Source organism: Panthera uncia, chromosome D2 (assembly GCF_023721935.1).
Source record: "Panthera uncia isolate 11264 chromosome D2, Puncia_PCG_1.0, whole genome shotgun sequence".
Classification (NCBI taxonomy): domain Eukaryota; kingdom Metazoa; phylum Chordata; class Mammalia; order Carnivora; family Felidae; genus Panthera; species Panthera uncia.
In genome coordinates this window covers 62,579,267-62,598,346 of record NC_064818.1, presented here as the reverse complement: position 1 = coordinate 62,598,346, position 19,080 = coordinate 62,579,267, and the positions used below count along the sequence as shown (strand labels likewise).

The window sequence follows — 19,080 nt, the reverse complement described above, 5'->3', positions numbered from 1 at the left end:
CCTTTCTCCTTTCTCCTTTCTCCTTTCTCCTTTCTCCTTTCTCCTTTCTCCTTTCCTTTCCTTTCCTTTCCTTTCCTTTCCTTTCCTTTATTCTCTGTTCTTCTTTGTGAGAACATTTAAGTTCCACTCTCAACAAATTTCACTTATATAATGCAGTGTCATGGACTGTAGTCATGTTGTACATTACATCCTCAAACTTTATTCATCTTATAACTGAAACTTGGTATCCTTTTACCATCCCTGTCTCCCCCACAACCCCTGGCAACCCCCCATTATTATTATTGCCACCATTATTAAGCACAATAATTGGTCTTACTGTACACAAATAAGCATCAAACCCCACAGTTACAAGTAAAATGTATAAATGTGCTAGGCAACAGTGCTTTGTGGTCAGCTGCAGTGATGTGCTTGTGCCAGGTGTCTGGTCAGTGACAGGACCGTTAAAACCAGCACGTCTGCAGACATTTAGCCTTGTTTGGCTTCAGCTTTTGAGAATGTACCGGGGCCACAAAGTAAAAGCAGCAATGATTCTTTATAATCTGTGACTGCAGATCTGGAGGTACTCCTAGACTCCCAGGAAAAGGAGCGAGCCTATCAGCAAATAAAAGTTGTTGGAAACATTGCAGTTTGACTTTAAAGTTTTATTTTCTTGTTGCAGTTGCTTTCCTACAGGTAGGGAAAAAAAACAGGCAGGGTAAGAGGAGCTGGTTAGCCACAGGAGACTTTGCGGAAGCAAATGATTCTGTTTTGTCCCTGTCTCTTTCTGTGAATTGATAAGAGGGGACCCATCACTTGACACAACAGCTCCTGCCTTTAGATGTGGTATAAAAGATCTTAAAAGAAAACTGCTATTATCGATTTGGGGCTATGAGCACATGGAAAGTTGCAACTGGATGCAGGGTAATTATTTTGTCTCCCGTTGACATTCACCATTAGCCGAGCAGATAGGTCTGCATGCTAGCTTTCACAATGTGTTTCTGGGATGCCAGCCTTCTCCTGGGAATAAGAAGAGCTAGTCACGTCAAGGAAGGAACTCAGGGCGGCAGGCAAGGTGGGAGGTGAGCAGCGTGCAGCTGCCTGCTAATAATTTGCAAAAACTCAGCAGTTAACTGCTGAGATTTCTAGTTGGAAGGTTTTTAGGGAGCTTGTTTTCTTTTTCAGCCTGAGGACTGTGGCCTTGTCAGAAGAGGTCACCTGTGGATCCCATCAGACCTTCAGTGTGGGAAGTAGAGAGCCACCATCCCCAGATGAGCTCTAGCATTTAACTGAAATGATGGTCAGGATGTCACCCACTGCCCGTATACAGATTGCACTGATGGGAAGCGTCCAAGTGTGTGTCCCCTGTCTCTTTGGGGGAAATCGTAAAACCCTTATGAGGACATTTCTGCTTCCAGAGAGAAGAAAGCAGGGTTTAATGTTGTGAGCATAGACTCTGAATTTCAGACCATGTATCAATCAGAGAAAACTTACTGACAGTGATAATAGGGCCGTTAGGAGACTCCTTTTCTTAAGAAGAAGAGAGACTAAGCTAGCTATGCTTCAGAGTCTTTGAGCTGAGAAAATGAGTTCAAATAAGAAAGAGCTCTGGGAATGCCCTTAGGACAGTGATTAATTTGCTTATTTCAAAGAGCTCACATACTGTTATATCCTCCCTCCCTTTCTCCCTCCCTCCTCTCATTTCCTTCCTTCTTTCATTCAACTTTTGACTATCTGTTATAGCTCAGGTAACAGAATAATTATTTTCTATTTAGTATGGCTCTCTGCAAGATTACACTAAATAATATACGCCTCCAAGGCACTTTAAATAGACTTTTATTTTACTTTTTATTTTATTTTACCTACACATATGGTTTCAGGCACCCTTCCTAAAGTGAGGTACATCTGCATTTTCCTCTCACCCTGGTTCAATATACAGAGAATGGTCGCTCTGTGCCATACAGGCCACTGCATCGGTTCAATCACATGGTTTGTTCCTAGTTCACAGGACAGTAGGACGTAGTTTTGCTCATTTCAAATGAAAAAATTAATTAGATCACTCAGCAATGTAAATCACCATTCAAATGACCCAACTAAAGCAAGCAGCTTACTTGGCATCTGCCTGATAAGTCTTGAAAGTCTAATATACTGTCAGTGAGATTGTCACTAGCTGAGCCCACAGAAAGACACATATGCCATGTGTAGGACTTATTTGCAAGTCTGAGCTAATAACATACAGCATCTTTGCCAGAGTTAAGCCCGGCCTTCGTCAAATAAAGGTTTCATTATAGTTTTTATTTGAAGCGGGAATTTCACTGTCAGGTTGTATAAATAAACATAGACATATTCCAAGGCTTGTGGTGTTTAAATCCTGTGGATGTTAATAGTCTGTGGGCTCAGCTGAGTTTCTTGAAGACACATATGAAGTCATTCATGTTGGTGTTCCTTTTCCTCTTTCCCCATGTTTTAGGTCTGTGATGGGATCAAACAAGGAACCAGATCTTGTGCATCTCGAGGCCAGAACTATAGATGGTCGTAAGTAATTCAACTCCTCCATGATGTTATCAACCTACCATGAGCCGAGTCTATGTTTTAGGGAAATCACAGTGGCAATAACCCAAGTCCTTCATAATCCAGAATTGTCTTAATCACTTCCGGCGTCTCTCATCCAATCAAGGTGTTTTTCTTTCCCGGTTATGGGAAAGTTCCCCAGTATCTTACTTCTGAAGTTTTTGTAGTTATTGTCATTATTATGTTATTGCTGCTGTTTTGTTTTCATTTGTTTTTCCAGTTTCCTTATTTTATCAGATACCACCTAGGCAATATTTCAATGTTTTGTCTGGGAAGTCACAAAGCACCTGGAAATGACAGGGACAAGAGAACCATTCTGTGTGTCCCTCATCATAAACATGTTGAAGGACACACCGATCAAGTTCGTTTGCTGGCGTATTGGTAATGTTTAGCAACCCAGTTAGGCAGGCTGCAAGGAGGGACTATGCTTTGTGTAGAGACTGGGGCTTTGAGTACATGAAACCGAAAAAGAAAATTGCAGTCCAGGATCCACACCCATATCTCAACGACTCAAAAGTTCACTCACTAGTTATGAAAAATTAATATCTTGAAAAAGCTGCTTAAGTTCTTTATGCCTCAGCTTCTTCATCTGTAAATGAAATAAGTTAATAATAATGATTCTTGGGGCACCTGGGTGGCTCAGTCGGTTAAGTGTCTAACTTCGGCTCAGGCCGTGATCTCATGGTTGGTGGGTTTGAGCCCCGCATCGGCCTCTGTGCTGACAGCACAGAGCCTGGAGCACGCTTCAGATTCTGTCTCCCTCTCTCTCTGTCCCTCCCCCGCTTACACCCTCTCTCTCTCTCTCTTTCAAAAATAAATAAACATTAAAAAAATATTTAAAAAATGATAACAATTCTTGTACTAGCTAACATTCATTAAGCACGTACCCTGTACCAGGAACTATGCTAATCACTGCATATATTTTATCACAAGTAATCTCCACAAGAACTTGTAGGTTATTATCCTAATTTTACAGACGAGGAAACCAAGGCATAGCTGGTTTAAGTAATATATTTAAACAGCAATAACCTAAGTTTCCTCTCCCTTCTTTGGTCCAGAGGATCTCCAGAAGGTCTAAGGAGTGGAGGAGTACCACCAGGCCTACGATAGGGCACCACAGGTTAAAGGGATCAAAGAAGGAGAAAAGAAGAAGAAGAACAGGTGAAGTAAGAAAGGATGGGGGGAAGAAAGAAGTCAGTCTCAAGTGGAGAGAAGAAAAGGCAAACTGATATCCGCAGTTACTGCAGAGCAATGAGGTTGCCCAGCCCAGAGCCAGAGGGTGATGATCTAAGTATTGAGACCTACCCCTCGCAATTCAAAAACTTCATCATCACTGTCTCCTGTACCTGTCCACTTGCCCTTAGCTCGTCTGAACACAAAAGCGGAAGGTAGCTGTACTTCACTGGCTTACAGCTAAAAGAAGCGGGTCACCCCTGCACTCCAGACTCTCTAGAAACCACACCTACTTCATCACTGTGCACACAGCATGAGCTTTTTCATCTCCAGCGGTTCCACTTCCCCTTTGGGGAATCAATATATTCCTTGGCAGAATCAGCGGGGGCACAGTTCAGGGTCCAAGCTATCACCTTCCTCCTTTATAAATTCAGGCAGGACTGCCACATGTAATATGTCCAGCACTATGCCTGACACAGAATGAACTCAGCAGTTTAGAGCTTTCTTCCTATCTCTTCAGTGGGCTCTCTCTGGTCACGACCCCCGCCCCCCCTCCCCCATTGCTCTAGAACTGATGAGGTTGTCTTGGATGGCAAGGTCCAGTTTTTACTACACAAGAGCCAGAATAATCTTTCCCTCAGGTAGAATTATTCAGGACACCTGACCTTGACCTATAGTTCCAGTGTAATCTGGAACCTGCCCATTTCTTTAGCTTGTCTCCCTGTGTCTTCTCTTCACTCCTTGTCTGCAGGCCTGTGGGCTTGCTGTGAGTTCTTGGAATGTGCAGGGTCCTATGTGTCACCACAAGGCTCTGAGACCCGCTGGTTCCTCTGCTTGGAATATCTACTTCCCTTCTGCCTTCCCTGACCCATTCATTGTAATTAATCAGTATGGATGTTTCAGATGTAAATATTTCTTTTTTTTTAACTTTTTAGTTTGAAATAATTTTAGGCTCACATAAAAGTTGCAAAAACTAGTACAGAGAGTTGCCCTGCACCTTGCACCTGGCTTCCCTCAAAGATGAGCACCAGTGTAACCACAGAATAATATCAAAACTTCCAGTCTAAACCAGTGTCTTATTTTATTTGCTTTCGTTCAAAACTCTTCTTTGTCTTTATTGTGCTCATCTCAGCTTGACGTTACTCAATCTATTTACATTCCTTTTCCATGATTATTTGATTACAGTATCTTTCCTTTACTAGTCTTGACGTTCTAAGAGTGAAGGGGCCGTGTGTATCTTTGTTCAATATTGTGTGTTCAGCACATGCCTCAGTGTCAACATGTAGATAGAGCTTAATACATATTTGTTGAATGAATGAATACACACAGTTGACCCATTGTCAGGGTTACCAAGTCACTTACTAAGTTGTCGGAAAATTTTAGGGCATTGCATCTCAAGCTTGGACATAACCTGACCCAACTAGGGATCTTGTTAAAACGTGGATGCTGATTCAATACGGGCCCAAAAGACTGCATTCCTAATAAGCTCCCAGGCGAAGCCAATGCTGCTGGTCAGTGAAACATGTTTAGAGTAACAAAGTCCCATAACGAAAACCTAGTGAAAGAGCTTTAGGGTCTGTCTCCCATGACTGCACCTCTTGTTTAGAAAGCCACAGATGGAATTGGTAACATCCCAGATTGCTTTAATTTTCAAGCTTTTGGGGATAATACTGCTTCTGGCTTGTGGCATCTAATGCACATAACCCCCTATCCTGAAAACAATAAGGCTGTCTCTTTCCCTGATCTGCACGTTTTCTTTCACCCAACATTATTCCTATGCTCCCTGCAGCCATGAAGGTTGATAATGCCAGGCTGTCATCTCAGGCTCAGCTTTCACATGGCATGAAATAGATCAGTTCTAATTTTATTTATTTTATTTTACTTTTTTTTTGCAAAGGCAGCATCTTCAGAAACTACCCAAGAGTGAAAATTCAATAAAGGGATTTAATTTGAAAAGTTATCCCTGTCAAAACAAAACAGGAAAAAAGAAATTACCCACCAATTGAAATAAAGGATCTAAGCATAATGCCTGACCTGACTGGGTATAAAAAAATGAGATTTTCTCAATATCATATTCAGTCTCTCTCTCTCTCTCTCGCTCTCGCTCTCGCTCTCGCTCTTGCTCTCGCTCTCTTTCTCTCTCTCTCTCTTTCTCTCTCTCTCTCTGTCTTCCCCCCACCCCTTTTGCACTCTTTCTCTCTCTCTTCCTCTTCCTCAAGGTACCTACTTCAGGTTAAAGAAACAGAGTAGGAAAGACCACAGAGAGATCAGAGTAGTAAGGTATTATTAACAAATACAGTGGAGAGTGTATTTATTATTTATTTATTTATTTTTATGGAGAGTATATTTATGAAACTCAGGTTCCAGGCTGGTCAGTGGCTCTAGAAATTCCAATGTCTGATGTTACCTCTCTCCTTATTCTCTGATGGAGATCCTTCTTGTTTTTCTGTGCCTTCAATGTTATTTAGGACACAATTTAAGTATGTGGAACCCATTGTTTATATTCCAGGTCATGCGTCTTGTAGGCTATATACCAAATCAATACGATATTTTTTACTCTGAATAAGTACTTTCTTTCTGATGTTAATGGATTCACAAATTTTGTAGTTTTGACACAGGAAAAATCCTATACTAGCTTATGTGTCTCCTCCCCACAGGGAGGCTTACAAATACTTATCTGGGCTTGATATTCAAAGTTTGGTTTTAGTCTCATTTCAAATTTCCCTAGGTTACATTTTATAATTTATTTCTGTTTCAACTGAAGTCTCCACAGTTGAGGACAAGTAAGCTCTGGAAAGCATTTGCTCTGTTATTGTCTATGACTAGCATAGACATTTCTGCCACTGGGCTCTAGAATCTAGATGTCTTACGGTTTACACTGTGACAACGTTGCTACTATTCCTTGCCTTACCTCTCTACCTTGTGAGGCAACCTCAATTACAATCAATCACAGGAATTATTACTGGAAAATTTTTAATGTATTTATTGGATGTGGCATTTGTTATTGGCCCTTGCATCTAACTCCGTACAAATTGACAGGTCCTCACCCCAGGTATAAAGATTTTGCTGTTTAAATATCTCGTGTGTGTGTGTGTGTGTGTGTGTGTGAGAGAGAGAGAGAGAGAGAGAGACAGACAGACAGACAGAGCCAGAGAGCCAGAGAGAGAGAGAGAATGTGCTTTCACACATGCATTATATGCACACAGTGCACTAAAATAATAAAAATGAAACCTATATTCTACTGATTCACCTAATATAAATGCATTTGTGAATGTAATGCATGGGGTTAGAAAATGTTAACTAAACCATTGGATTGAAAGCTTTGTGAAAAGCCACATCCTATTTTATTTTGGTTCTGTGTACAAAACAAAGCTCAGAGACTGACCCATCTGTTGACTTAATAAATGTCCTTATCTGTATAAGCATGTCTTCTTTTTTTATTCTACATTATTTATTTATTTATTTATTTATTTTTATTATATGAAAATTATTGTCAAATTAGTTTCCATACAACACTCAGTGCTCATCCCAAAAGATGCCCTCTTCAATGTCCATCACCTCCCCTCCCCTCCCTCCCACCCCCCATCAACCCTCAGTTGGTTCTCCGTTTTTAAGAGTCTCTTATACTTTGGCTCTCTCTCCCACTCTAACCTCTTTTTTTTCTTTTTTTTCCTTCCCCTCCCCCATGGGTTTCTGTTAAGTTTCTCAGCATCCACATAAGAGTGAAAACATATGGTATCTGTCTTTCTCTGTATGGCTTATTTCACTTAACATAACACTCTCCAGTTCCATCCACGTTAAGCACGTCTTCTTAAAGAAGGGCTTTAAGGGCCTGCAGAGTCCTGGAGGGTCAGCAGAGGCCTGGAGGGCTAATGGGGGCATGTGAGAACCTGTCCAACTCCCTGTAATTGTATGCCGTGTGTTTGTCTATGTGATTTTGGAAGAAAAGAACAGAACTGTTACCAGAATTCTTCACACAGCAATTATGCAGGGATGCATAGTTCCATTTTCATACACATCTGCAAACATGACCTTGGAAGAAAACCTGTAATACCAAGTTTAAACTTTATTGCTCCTCCCTTTCACTTCTGAAATGAACAGCCTCGCCAGTGACATGAGTGTTTCCGTACTGGTGGTGATCCGTGCTGCCATGGACAGGGGACAGGGGACAATTACTGGGCTCGTTGTCTATTTGCATGAGTAAGTAACCTTGTAACAACTTGCATAAGGACTCATCTCTTTCACTGGGGAAAAACAACCTTGGCCCTTCAACCAACTGTGAAAATGCCCAAAAACTCTTGCTGAAATGAACCACAGACCAGCATTTTACAAGGTGAAATAAAAATCAAAGGAGACTCACAACTTTATATAACCACCATACCACAAATTCTGGTCGTTGGTGAGAACTGGACATCCCCTTTCCATTTCCTATTCTCCAGCGCTCCAGTTGATTTCCATATTGAATAGCATGCCTAGAAGTGTCTGGAGAGAGGAAGCATGGCCGCAATGCTCTGGGGCCGTGATGGAGACCTCAGTTCTCATCAGTCCTCAGGATGTTATCTGCGGGGCGCTTTCAGTTCTTCCTATAAAAATAGATGACTTTTATAACAACAAAAGTAGCAGCCATGACAATAAAAAAAAAAAGGATAAGCCGCACTCAGGTGCATCAAGTGAAAAGTAAAACCCACTTCCTGACCTCCCTTCCCATTCCCCAGAGGTGGTAATTTTTTTTTTTTAATATTTACCCTGCATTTTTTCAGAAATCGTTTGGGCCCATACCGGTGAATACGTACGCGCATACACATACATACACACTCAGAAATGTTCACGTTGTAAAACCGTTATGCCAAATTTACTGTTGGCGAATACCATAGCCAGTTAAATTTTTCCACATCGGCACATATAAATGTAGTCACTTCATGACTGATCACTACAAAAAACCCTACCGTGCAGGCAGCTGTAAGCTAGTTTGCCGTTCTCTCACTGATAGACGTGTAGGTATTTGGCCCTTTCAAGCGGTGCCAATACATTTATCCACATGCACACACGTTACTTACTTGGTTAGTAAGCACTCACCCTTGTGCAGGCAGCAAGCACTGCTGAAAAGAGAAATTTAATAACTGCAAGCAGATCCCTGGGTCTGCAAGTATATACATTTAGCATTTCAGCAGACCTTGTTACGTTGTCCCCTGAGGTGCTTGTGTCGTGCACACTCACTCACTATGAGGATGCCTGCCTGTGTTTGTAAGCCCTCAGTAGTCCAGGGCATTATCAGAGATCTTTCAATAATAACCCATCTGATGAGCAAAGAGCCATGCCCTATTGTCTTAATTTGCATCGATTTAATTATGAATGAGATCAAGATTATTTATTTATTCATTCATTTATTTATTGGCTATTTGTATTTCCTCATCAAGGAACCTTCAAAAGATACCAAATCTCTTTAACGTTCTAGGGAAGATTCACACTTTGGCGTGTGTATATAAATCTAAAAAAGGATCAGCCTCGCCACCCTCCCTCCAGCTGAGGTCCCAATACTAGCACACCAACTGGCATTATTAGATGCCATGTTTTATAATCTTCATTTACCTTCTTTTCCTGTCCCCACAGAAGGCGTCAGGCATTAGGCTGCATGGCGGCACCTTGCCGTTGGCTTTTTTTCCTGGCTGTTTCGTTCTGATCCCATTGTTCGTACTGCAAAAGCCACTTCATTTCAACTACTTGTGATTTCAGCTCGGCCTCTCTGAGTTAGTAGCCTTAAAGACAGCCCTGAAAACTAACCAGAAAAGCGTGAAACGTGATAACACAGGCTTCCCCACACAGCAGTGAACACCTGACAGTGACACACAGCCACAGGCTCAGCTGGGCAGCTTTCAAAGTGTGCTCTTTGTACCAGCTATGTGTTACTTCCCCTGTGTCCTGTATGCCCAGCCGCAGTGGGAAGGTCTGTGCCCTGACTTCCCATCCTCGGGAGGAGAGGACAGAGGTACACAAGAGAAACCTATTATCCCTAGGCTTTAACTCTACGACAGAGGTCTGGGTTTCTACTGGGTGTTTAGGATCCCCCAGGACACAGCAGCACTAGTCCATATAATGTGTGACAATTTCCGGCCATCTGGAAAATTCCTGATGCTTCTGACTCCTGCTTTAAAAAAAAAAAAAAAAAAAAAAAAAAGAAGTGTTCTAAAGATCTTGGCACTAACTCCTACATTCTCTTTCTTTGTCCTCTATGTTCTCGAGCAACAATGGTGCTGGTGTCATGGATTATATTCCTATCATTGGACAGGCACTAAGGCACTTCCTGCTAATCTTTCGCTGCACCCTTACATCAATTCTCGGAAATAGGCTCTGTTGTTATCGTTCTCATTTTAACTTTGAGGAAAACAAGGCTTTCAAGGATTAAATGTTTTCACCATTGCCTCAGGGCTAGAATATGAAGCCAGGTTTGCTTAACCTCGGACATACTATTCCTTCATTCAACAGATATCATTGGACCTGAATGCTGTGCCAGGTGCTGTCCCAGACGCAAAGGAGAGATGGAAGGGAACGTAGCAAAAGCCTCACTCTCCTCGACTTTACCTTGTAGTTAGGGGAGATGTCATATTTGAGTGAATAGTGAAATAGTCTCTATCCCCAAAAATCTGCTGGCCAGGTGGGCATAACACGTCCACAGTTCTGTGTGATGCAAAGTAAAATAAATGCTGTCACAGGACAATTTCTGGCACAAAGTAGACCATCTGTGGAGAGGTATAAATTTGGGTGACCCTCACCTGTGGGCTCCCAGCACCTGATCCTTCCTGGGATGCACTCACCATACCGCATTATAGTAGGCAAGTTATTTTTTTTTTTTTTTGCATTTCTATTAAATTATTAAGTCTCTATGTTCTGTCTCATGGCCCTATTTCCTAGTCCTGTACTTTGCAAAAAAAAAAGGTATGATCTCAGAACTTTTCCTGGAGTAGTCATGACCTCATGAGGACAACATTTAGAAAGTTATACTGGACCGAAATCAAGAGATTTCATAGAAGAAAGCAATGCCACAATCTTGTTATGCCAAGGGAGAACATTTAATCTAAGTTTATAATTTTCATGGAAATTTTTTGAACTCTGCATAGTATTTTCAGGGGCCATGGCTAGAGTCTCATTTTTGCAGATGCCAATTTCTGACTGGTACATGCCACAGAGGGCGCTCGAATCCTGATGGTACTGAAGGTTATATGAGCACAAGCATGTGGGCTCGACGGGTGTGTGTGTGTATGTGTGTGTGTGTGTGTGTGTGTGTGTGTGTGTGTGTTAAGTGGGAACATTTAAGACGAAAGTTCTCAAACAAATAATGGAACAATATAAAGGACAAAAGAAAGATTTATATGCAGATGCATGGGCTTTAAAAACTTCCCTGTTTTAAGGTTGAAAATTAATGTAGTTTAGGGTTTTAAAGTGCTCATGACTGACTGCCTACAGAGTTTATGGCTTTGTCTAAAATGAAACTTTTGTAATATTAAGGTATACAAAAGGATTTGGTGCTAAATATTTTTTGAATAATAGAATCACTGGTAGAGTTCTAGAGATCTGTGATGTTTTTCTTGCTGTGTCATTTACTAGCATGTGAGCTTAGACAAATCTCGTCTCTAAGTCTGGAGTTCTTCATCTGTAAAAAGTACCTCTTTCTGGATTTTTTTTTTTTTTACAAAATTTAAAAAAGAAAAAGCATGCGATCCACTTAGCATGGTTCCTGACCCAGAAAAGAGGTCACTGTGGTAATTCTGGAGGTTAATGCTGCTGCTGCTATCATTGGAGAGATTCTGGGAAAGGAGAGGTCAGCCTGAGCCTCAGGCAAAACCCCACAGATGAAAGCCCAGCAAGTATTTGGGCAGGGTAACAGGCAAGGAAAAGGAAATTCAAACCCGAGTAACTGTCTGAATGGACAAAGGTGTCAGCCAGGAATGAACGTGCTGTTTAGAAATAGCAGAAGTCCTGAAAATGTAGACTTAACCAGCAATATCACGGAGCTTCATTTCTTCAGGCAGGGGTGGGAGGAGACAGGTTTCAATGGGTAAAGTATAGTGAAGACCTGTCAGATCTTAAAGTAATAGTCTGATTCTTAATGTCCTTTTTTAGTTCTAAAGTTCTCTCTTTTTTTTTTTTTCTTTTTAATGTTTATTTTTGAGAGAATGAGACAGAGTGGAGCAGGGGAGGAGCAGAGAGAGAGGGAGACACGGAATCTGAAGCAGGCTCCAGGCTCTGAGCTGTCAGCACAGAGCCCGATGGGGGGGGGGGGGGCTGGAACCCACAGACCGTGAGATCATGACCTGAGCCGAAGTTGGATGCTTAACCAACTGAGCCACTCAGGTGCCCTATAGTTCTAAAGTTCTAATAATCTTCATTACAAAGAGAAAAAGTCTGAAACCTGGCTTGGTAAGTGACCTTCTCAGAGTCATGCAGCATGCTGGAGATAGAGCTAGGACCTAGAACATCATTCCCAACAGGAGGAAGCATTTGCAAAGCAATATGGCTGCGGGCTGGCAGGCCCTGTGTGCTGGGCACCCAGCCAACTCTCATGTCCTCTTCATACCCCTGGTTATTTTCCATTTCTGCCCACTGCCCACTGACTCACACAAATACCTATTAATTATACAAGGAGAATACTTTTCATGGTGCTTTGAAAAATACTTTAAAAAATCTTTAATTGAAACCAAACATCAAATATGAAGAAAGATGTGTCAGGTAGAGATGTCTGGAGTACTTTACAGTTGAGACACAGTGGATGGTAGTGGTGATTCAAGAGAGAGGGCTTCAGTAGCAATCACTGCTCCTGTTATTGGAGCACGGTCTAGCCCAGCCCTAGACTGAACACGTTTCATGACTGAAGTCTTTGGGCATCACAACCACTGGCAAGATGGCCCCCATGTTTTCCATTTTACAGATCAGCGTGCAGAGAGGTGAAGTGGTTGCTTACGTTTACAAAACTAGCAGGCCTTGAACCTGCATTTAAAGCCCTGTTCCTCTGCTCAAAGCCTGGCCTTCGAAAGGCAGCCTTTGTCTACATCACAGATTCTGCAGGAGTGGGAATTGCATTATGCCAAGCGGCAGCTGTTATACAGAGTGAGGATGCCTGAGAAGAGCAGCACAGGGCCCTAATTACCTATGGCAAGGAAAACATCTGTGTGGGAAAAGTAATGAAATTAATTCTAAAGTCTAGCAGTTGCATGCATTAATTGACGTTAATTAATGCCAAATTACAAGATACTTCCTATGGAATCGCATCATACACTCACTAGAATTGAATATGCAAAGAGTTCATCATACTTAATGCTATTACAGTAAGCCCCAAGGGGAATAAGAGTGATTGGTCCCTCATTATGAAGTGCAGCCAATTTCTCTCTGTTTCCATTAGGAGGAGAAAGAGAACAAACCAGGAGCCCTTTACCAGGGGCAGGCAGCTCAAAATTGTTCATTTCCCCTTCAGCTTGCAAATTTCACTTTGAGCCTCTCTAAGCAAGCAGTGGTTTCAAAGCCTCTTCCTGGGACTTTGCTTGTGTCGCCCAATGGAACCTTTGGTATTTCTTAGCCCAAAGACGGGCTCATTACACATATTGTTCGTGGTGCTCTGCCTCAGTGTGTGTCATGGGGAGTGGGAGAAGCAGAGGAATTAGAGAAGCTTCTCAGATTTTTGTGGGACAGATCTCACACGCCGCCTCCACCTCCTGGCTGAGACATGCTTTCCAGGGCTTTGCACACAGTTGTCTCCTTCTCTCATATCACTACCTGTATACTATTGTTGACATCTCATGTATATCTTTTATTCATTTTTCCAGTGTAAGCATACATATGTAGATATCTATATATACAACTTGCAGAAAATCGGGTTGATATGCACATATTTTGGTAACCTACTTATTTTGGAATAGTTTTAGGTAAACAGAAAAGTTACCAAGATAGTACAGCTTTACCTAGCTCTCCCCGATGTTAACTTCTTAAATAACCGAGGTCTGTTTTTTAAAACTAAGAAATTAAAACATTGATACAAATTATTAATTAGAAACCTATTTTTATTACATGAAATGCATTAACCACTTCCGTAAATCTTCATATACTCTTTAGAATCAGGATTTTAATAACAAACATGTTCTGAGGTTTTAAAAAGTTATTCCTCTATGTTTGACCATTTTTCTATTTAGTTTTGTTATAAACAACACTGATGAAAATTGAAGTACCTAAATCTTTGCATAGATCATTACTTATTCCCTTGGTTAGAATTCTCAGAAATAAATGTGAGGTCAAAGAGAGTATTTTCAAGGATCTTGATCCTATTGCCAAATTACTCCACACAAAATATAAATTTACTTGTCTTTCTTTTTGTATCTGGGTGTATGCATTGCTACTTAGATCAAAGACGAAATATAATTAACAGAAGTTGGCCCCAAACTTACCAGCATTCTTCACACAATACAGAGTAGTGGAAATAAACCAGCTTTGGAGCCAGCCAAGTTTGAAACCCATAATGCTATTTCTGTAAAACATTACGTATTTGAGCTTCATTCTCTTTATCTAAAAAAATAGTCGATATATTATACTTTGTAGTATTATCAAGATTAAATGTATGAAATAAATGTGAACCTGGAACATTGGTATTCAACAATTGTTAGTTTCCCTGCTCTTTTATTTTCTTCCCAAATCCCTCAGCTTCATAGTTTCTCAATAGCTGAGTTATAAATATGAGAAGTGTATCTTTATATTTTCCGTCTTATACTTGTTCAGGAACCTTTGAAGAGGAGGTTCAAGTCTTAAGAAAGCTTTAAACTCTGAGACCCCATACAAAGAAAACAAGCACTGTGTATTTATCAAAAGTTCTCATCAGGTGACAGTCCAAGAAATTCTGATTGGAAGTTGTATTTGTAATTTGAAGGCCAAGATCTCCTAATCAGGAATCTTTGATTTAGTTTGGTTAATCATTGTTTTTGTTCATTATCTCACATAAGAAGTGCAGAAAAAGAGCAGCTGTAAGTTCAGTATAATCAGTAACTCAGTGTCATCAGGAAATAGGTCCTTTTCATCTCTTTGCATACTCATTAGGTAAGCTTAACTGTAAGCTTACTGGCTCCTCTATGTAAAAAGAAGGCTAGAGCAGTTCTCAGCATCACATTATTCTAGAGAGGCAGAACAGGGTCTTCTGCTGTATTTCCTGGTCTCTCCCTTACAAGACTGCCCTCTCTTCTCATTTACTAGAACTCAGTTTTAATGCTCTTTCCTGAACCAACCAATGACAAGGGGAGTCAGAAGACCTTTGCAGGCATAGACCCAAGAGGATTAATCCTTGCATATGGGCACTTCTCAGTCATGCAGAAGGAAGGATAAGTCAACCGATCCAGTATTGGCTTTTCCATCAAAGAGGCCGGGAGGAATGGGTATCGAGCAGGTCACCAAAAGAAACATAGCTGATACAGAAACATAACTGGAGTACTCAAATTCAGTTTAACTAGCCTTTAAAAGGCCCCCAAACTGATCCAATTATTGTGAAAGGTAGCAAAAGAGAAAATAGGAATGTTATCATTATTGATAACAGCTCGTATCTGTACACATTTGAGTTTTAAAACATTCAGCATATATGCTATTATAGTTAATTCTTAGAGCCAAAATTCAAGAGAGTTGACATTGGCATTCACATTTAATGGATGAGGGTGGCAAGGCTCAGGAGATTGAAATTTCTTTTGAACTATGTAGCTAGTAAGTGACCAAATAAGAACTCAAGCCCCGGTCTCATAGTTACCAGTGTCCATTGCTGTGACCCCAAGCTACCTTTGGAAAAATAAAAGTCGTTTAAAAGATGTGGAAGAATCTGGTGGAGTGTGAAACTGTGAGGTGAAGATTTTGTGTGCTATGGTGGGAAAGAGGACGATTCTGGGAAGGACTGACTCCCAGAAATTGTCTTCAAGGAGAAAGACCTTGAGTTATGCCCTAAGATGGAATGATAAAGAATGTTTGAAGAAGGTGGTAAGAGTGAGTAGATGGCCCTTCTTTAGTTCATCTACAGAGATGGTTTCACTACAACCAGATGGCTTAAAGTACTTCAGAGCCATCCCATCCCCACAGATGGCAGAGGCATGAAGGAATATTGTGAATAAATTTCACCTCCAGTCTCATAAGAGCTTATCAGCAATTACATGTCCTTGGTCAGATGGAGCAAATATGCATGCCGCCCCCTTGTGGTCCTCCTTGTAGAATACAGATTTTACCCAATTTCCATAGGTAAAGATGGTCCTGGAAATGTCCTTGAGAGAAGTCATTAGTGAATCCTTGCATCCAATGCTATACTATTGCCTACCCCCATTTCATGTAAATCTTCATCTCCTTATTTTGTTTTAATTTGGAATAGTGGATTTCTTTATACATCCCTGATATCCTAAAATCAAACATCCATTTATTAAGCATCAAGAAAAAAAAAGGTAAAATGACTTTCTTCTTCATTGAAAAAGATATATTACAATAAAAAGGCACATTCTAGTGAATATTTACTCATTGGCCAATATGTCCCTGGAACAGTATTAGAACCTGAGGGTACATCAGTGAACAACAAGTAAAAGGAGTCACTATCTTCAAGTAGCTTATATTCTAATAGAGACAGACAGAAATGAATTCCATGGGGGGGAATTAACAAAATGGTGTGTGATCCAGAGTAATCATGGAAGACCCTCAGAAGTAATAGTAGACTGAAATCTAGAACTTTCTTTGTGAACAACCAGGGGAAAAGCATTTTAGGCAGAGGGAATACAAGCGAAAAGTCTTGTAAGTAGTAGAAAGTTTAGCCAAATTTCTGCATGTAAAGGAAGCCAGATTAGAAGACTCACAGAGAGAAGAAGAGATTAACATGTGGGGACATTGGAGTGGTGGGTAGTAGAAGATTTGAATTTATTTTAAATGCAAGGAGGCAAAAGGAGTTTTAAGTATGAAATGATACCTGATTAGTAGAGCAGAATAGTTGTGGTTGAAAAACCAAGGCAGCCACCCTGATACATTGCACTTCCAGCCATAGATAGCAAATGTATAGAAGAGTTAATTTAACTGATAGGTTTACCATCTGCTGTCAAGTCTCAGGTAAGATTCAGGGTCTTGGTTTTCTCATCTGTAGAATTAGAGCAAACTATTGGACCCAAGGAAACTCCTCTCTATTCTATTTCACTTAAAATTATTAGAAGAAAGGCCTTTGTCTTGACATGGAATTTTACTGCTTATAACAATGTTTATAACTTCTTGCATGAGATGGCTGGTAAATGCATGTTATATCCACGTTTCCCTGCTTGTTGGTCAAAGGTCAGAGTGTGGAGGAAGAGCCTACAAATGCAAAAAAATAATTAGGAAACCGTAAATATTATTGCCAGTTTTTAAAAATATTTTCATTTAGGTTTGGGAGAGGAAAATTAATTAATGAGGATTTAGTATTCCAGGATGGCAAGGTTTGGTGGAGGTGAGGGGGCATGCTGGTGATGGTGTTGACAGAAAGTGAGTAAAATAATGGGGTGCCTGGATGGCTCAGTCGGTTGAGTGTCCGACTCTCGATTTCGGCTCAGGTCATGATCCCAGGGGGTGGGATCAAACCCTGTGTCAGGTTCTGCACTGAGCGTAGGCCTGCTTAAGATTCTCTCTCCCTCTGCCCCTCTCTGCCATTTGTGCTCTCTCAAAAAAAGAGTGAGTAAAATAATAATGATACCACTTTGAACGATAATAATGATAAAAATAATGCAGCTAAAGAATGTGAGATTTGTTTCAAGAATTGGAGATAGCAAGGGAAAGAAAAAAGGTCCACTCTGAGTGTGATACTCAGTGTGTATACCTTCCCCCTACCTTTTTTTTTTTTCTTTCAGATTCACAGTACCTAACTTGCCGAATGCAGAACTGCACAGAGGCCAACAGGAATAAACCTTTCCCAGGCTACATTGACCCAGACTCTTTGATTGTCCAGGATGATTATGTGTTTGTTCAGGTATGAAAGATCCATTTCTGTTGATTGTCTCAGACAGTCCTCTTCCCTGCTTCCGTCCCTAATGCAGCCTCCTTTGCCTGCTTACACTCCCTTGAGGGTAAAAAAAGGAAGAAAAATAAAATCATTATCTTCTTGACAAAAGGAACATTGCCAAGTGTCGAAGCTTCTATGCTCACGGAATATTAATTAGCTCCTTTGAGCAGCGTCTGGAGGACCTTATCAACACGTGGTCACGGAGGCACCGCTTAGAGTATGAAGGTTGTCTCCAGAATGATGCACACTTTTGTTCACCCTTCCTCTGCCTTCAGTGAGACTGAGTGGATATGTCACTCTCTTCCTATCAGAAGAGTCAGCCAATCAGCCTGTTCCTCAATGCTTACCTTAAAAATAGAGAAACAGATGGCAACAGGAAGCTGCGGGGTGACTGGAGGTAGTGGGAGGCAGAGGCGAGGTGGAGAGTAATCAGCCATTATTGTCATGCTCTGACTATGATTAGGATGAGAAGTGGAGGAGATGTATGCAGTCGGGTTTTTCTCTCCTAAAGAGAGTGGGAAACCTTTTGAGGTAAAGTGGTTAGAAGAGAGAGGGAGCAAGTATGCTTTGCTGCTTTTCAGCATTTCAGGAAAGTTTTAGGTTTGTTTGAACAGTGATTTATTTAGTTGTTAGGTAAGTTTAGACAGACTTCACTTATTGCTTCCCATGGTAAGAGTGACAAAGGTACAATTGCTGAATAGTTCTGTGTGTGTGTGTGTGTGTGTGTATACATTAAATATATTGACATATTTATTACATATATTCATTTTTACACACACACACACACACACACATATATATATACATATACACAATTTCACTATGATTGAGACACATTCTTAACACTAATATATTTATTTGGACAAGAAATCATAATTCAGAATATTCAATCCCATGTTTTAAGGAAGCAAATGTTCAAAATGCACAAAATCAACCTATGTACTCTTAAAATGTTTTGCAAATGATTATACACATACATATACTTCATTTCTTTGTTGGGGAAATGAATAATGAGTACTCTGATAACTTCAGCATCAAATTGTCAAGTGACATTAAAATGGTTACACGTACTAGTTGTATCTATAATTCATTTCTCAATCACTGTTTCTGCCAGGAACCTTTTCTGTTTTCTAATAATGATTTATAATCCACATATGTGACTAACCAATGAGAATCAATTCTGCCTTTAAAACGTTATGTATTTTCTACCCATACCGCTGTGAACATGATCCTGTGAGCACTGTGAACATAGCCCATCCCTAGAATTAGGAGGTGATCTGGCCCAATCATGGTGGACAAGACAACTTGCCAGTCACTCTCGTACGTGTCTGATGGACCTTCACCCACAG

General features: G+C 40.7%; 1 protein-coding gene across 1 annotated transcript in view; it reads left to right on the top strand.

Moving 5' to 3' along the window:
- LOC125933157 (VPS10 domain-containing receptor SorCS1) overlaps positions 1-19,080 on the top strand; it is a 236,252-nt gene that overhangs the window by 92,709 nt on the left and 124,463 nt on the right. Inside the window, exons 5-6 of the mRNA XM_049646013.1 lie at positions 2,447-2,511; positions 17,580-17,698. Coding sequence (XP_049501970.1) covers positions 2,447-2,511; positions 17,580-17,698 — 184 coding nt within the window. The remainder of the gene's footprint in view (positions 1-2,446; positions 2,512-17,579; positions 17,699-19,080) is intronic.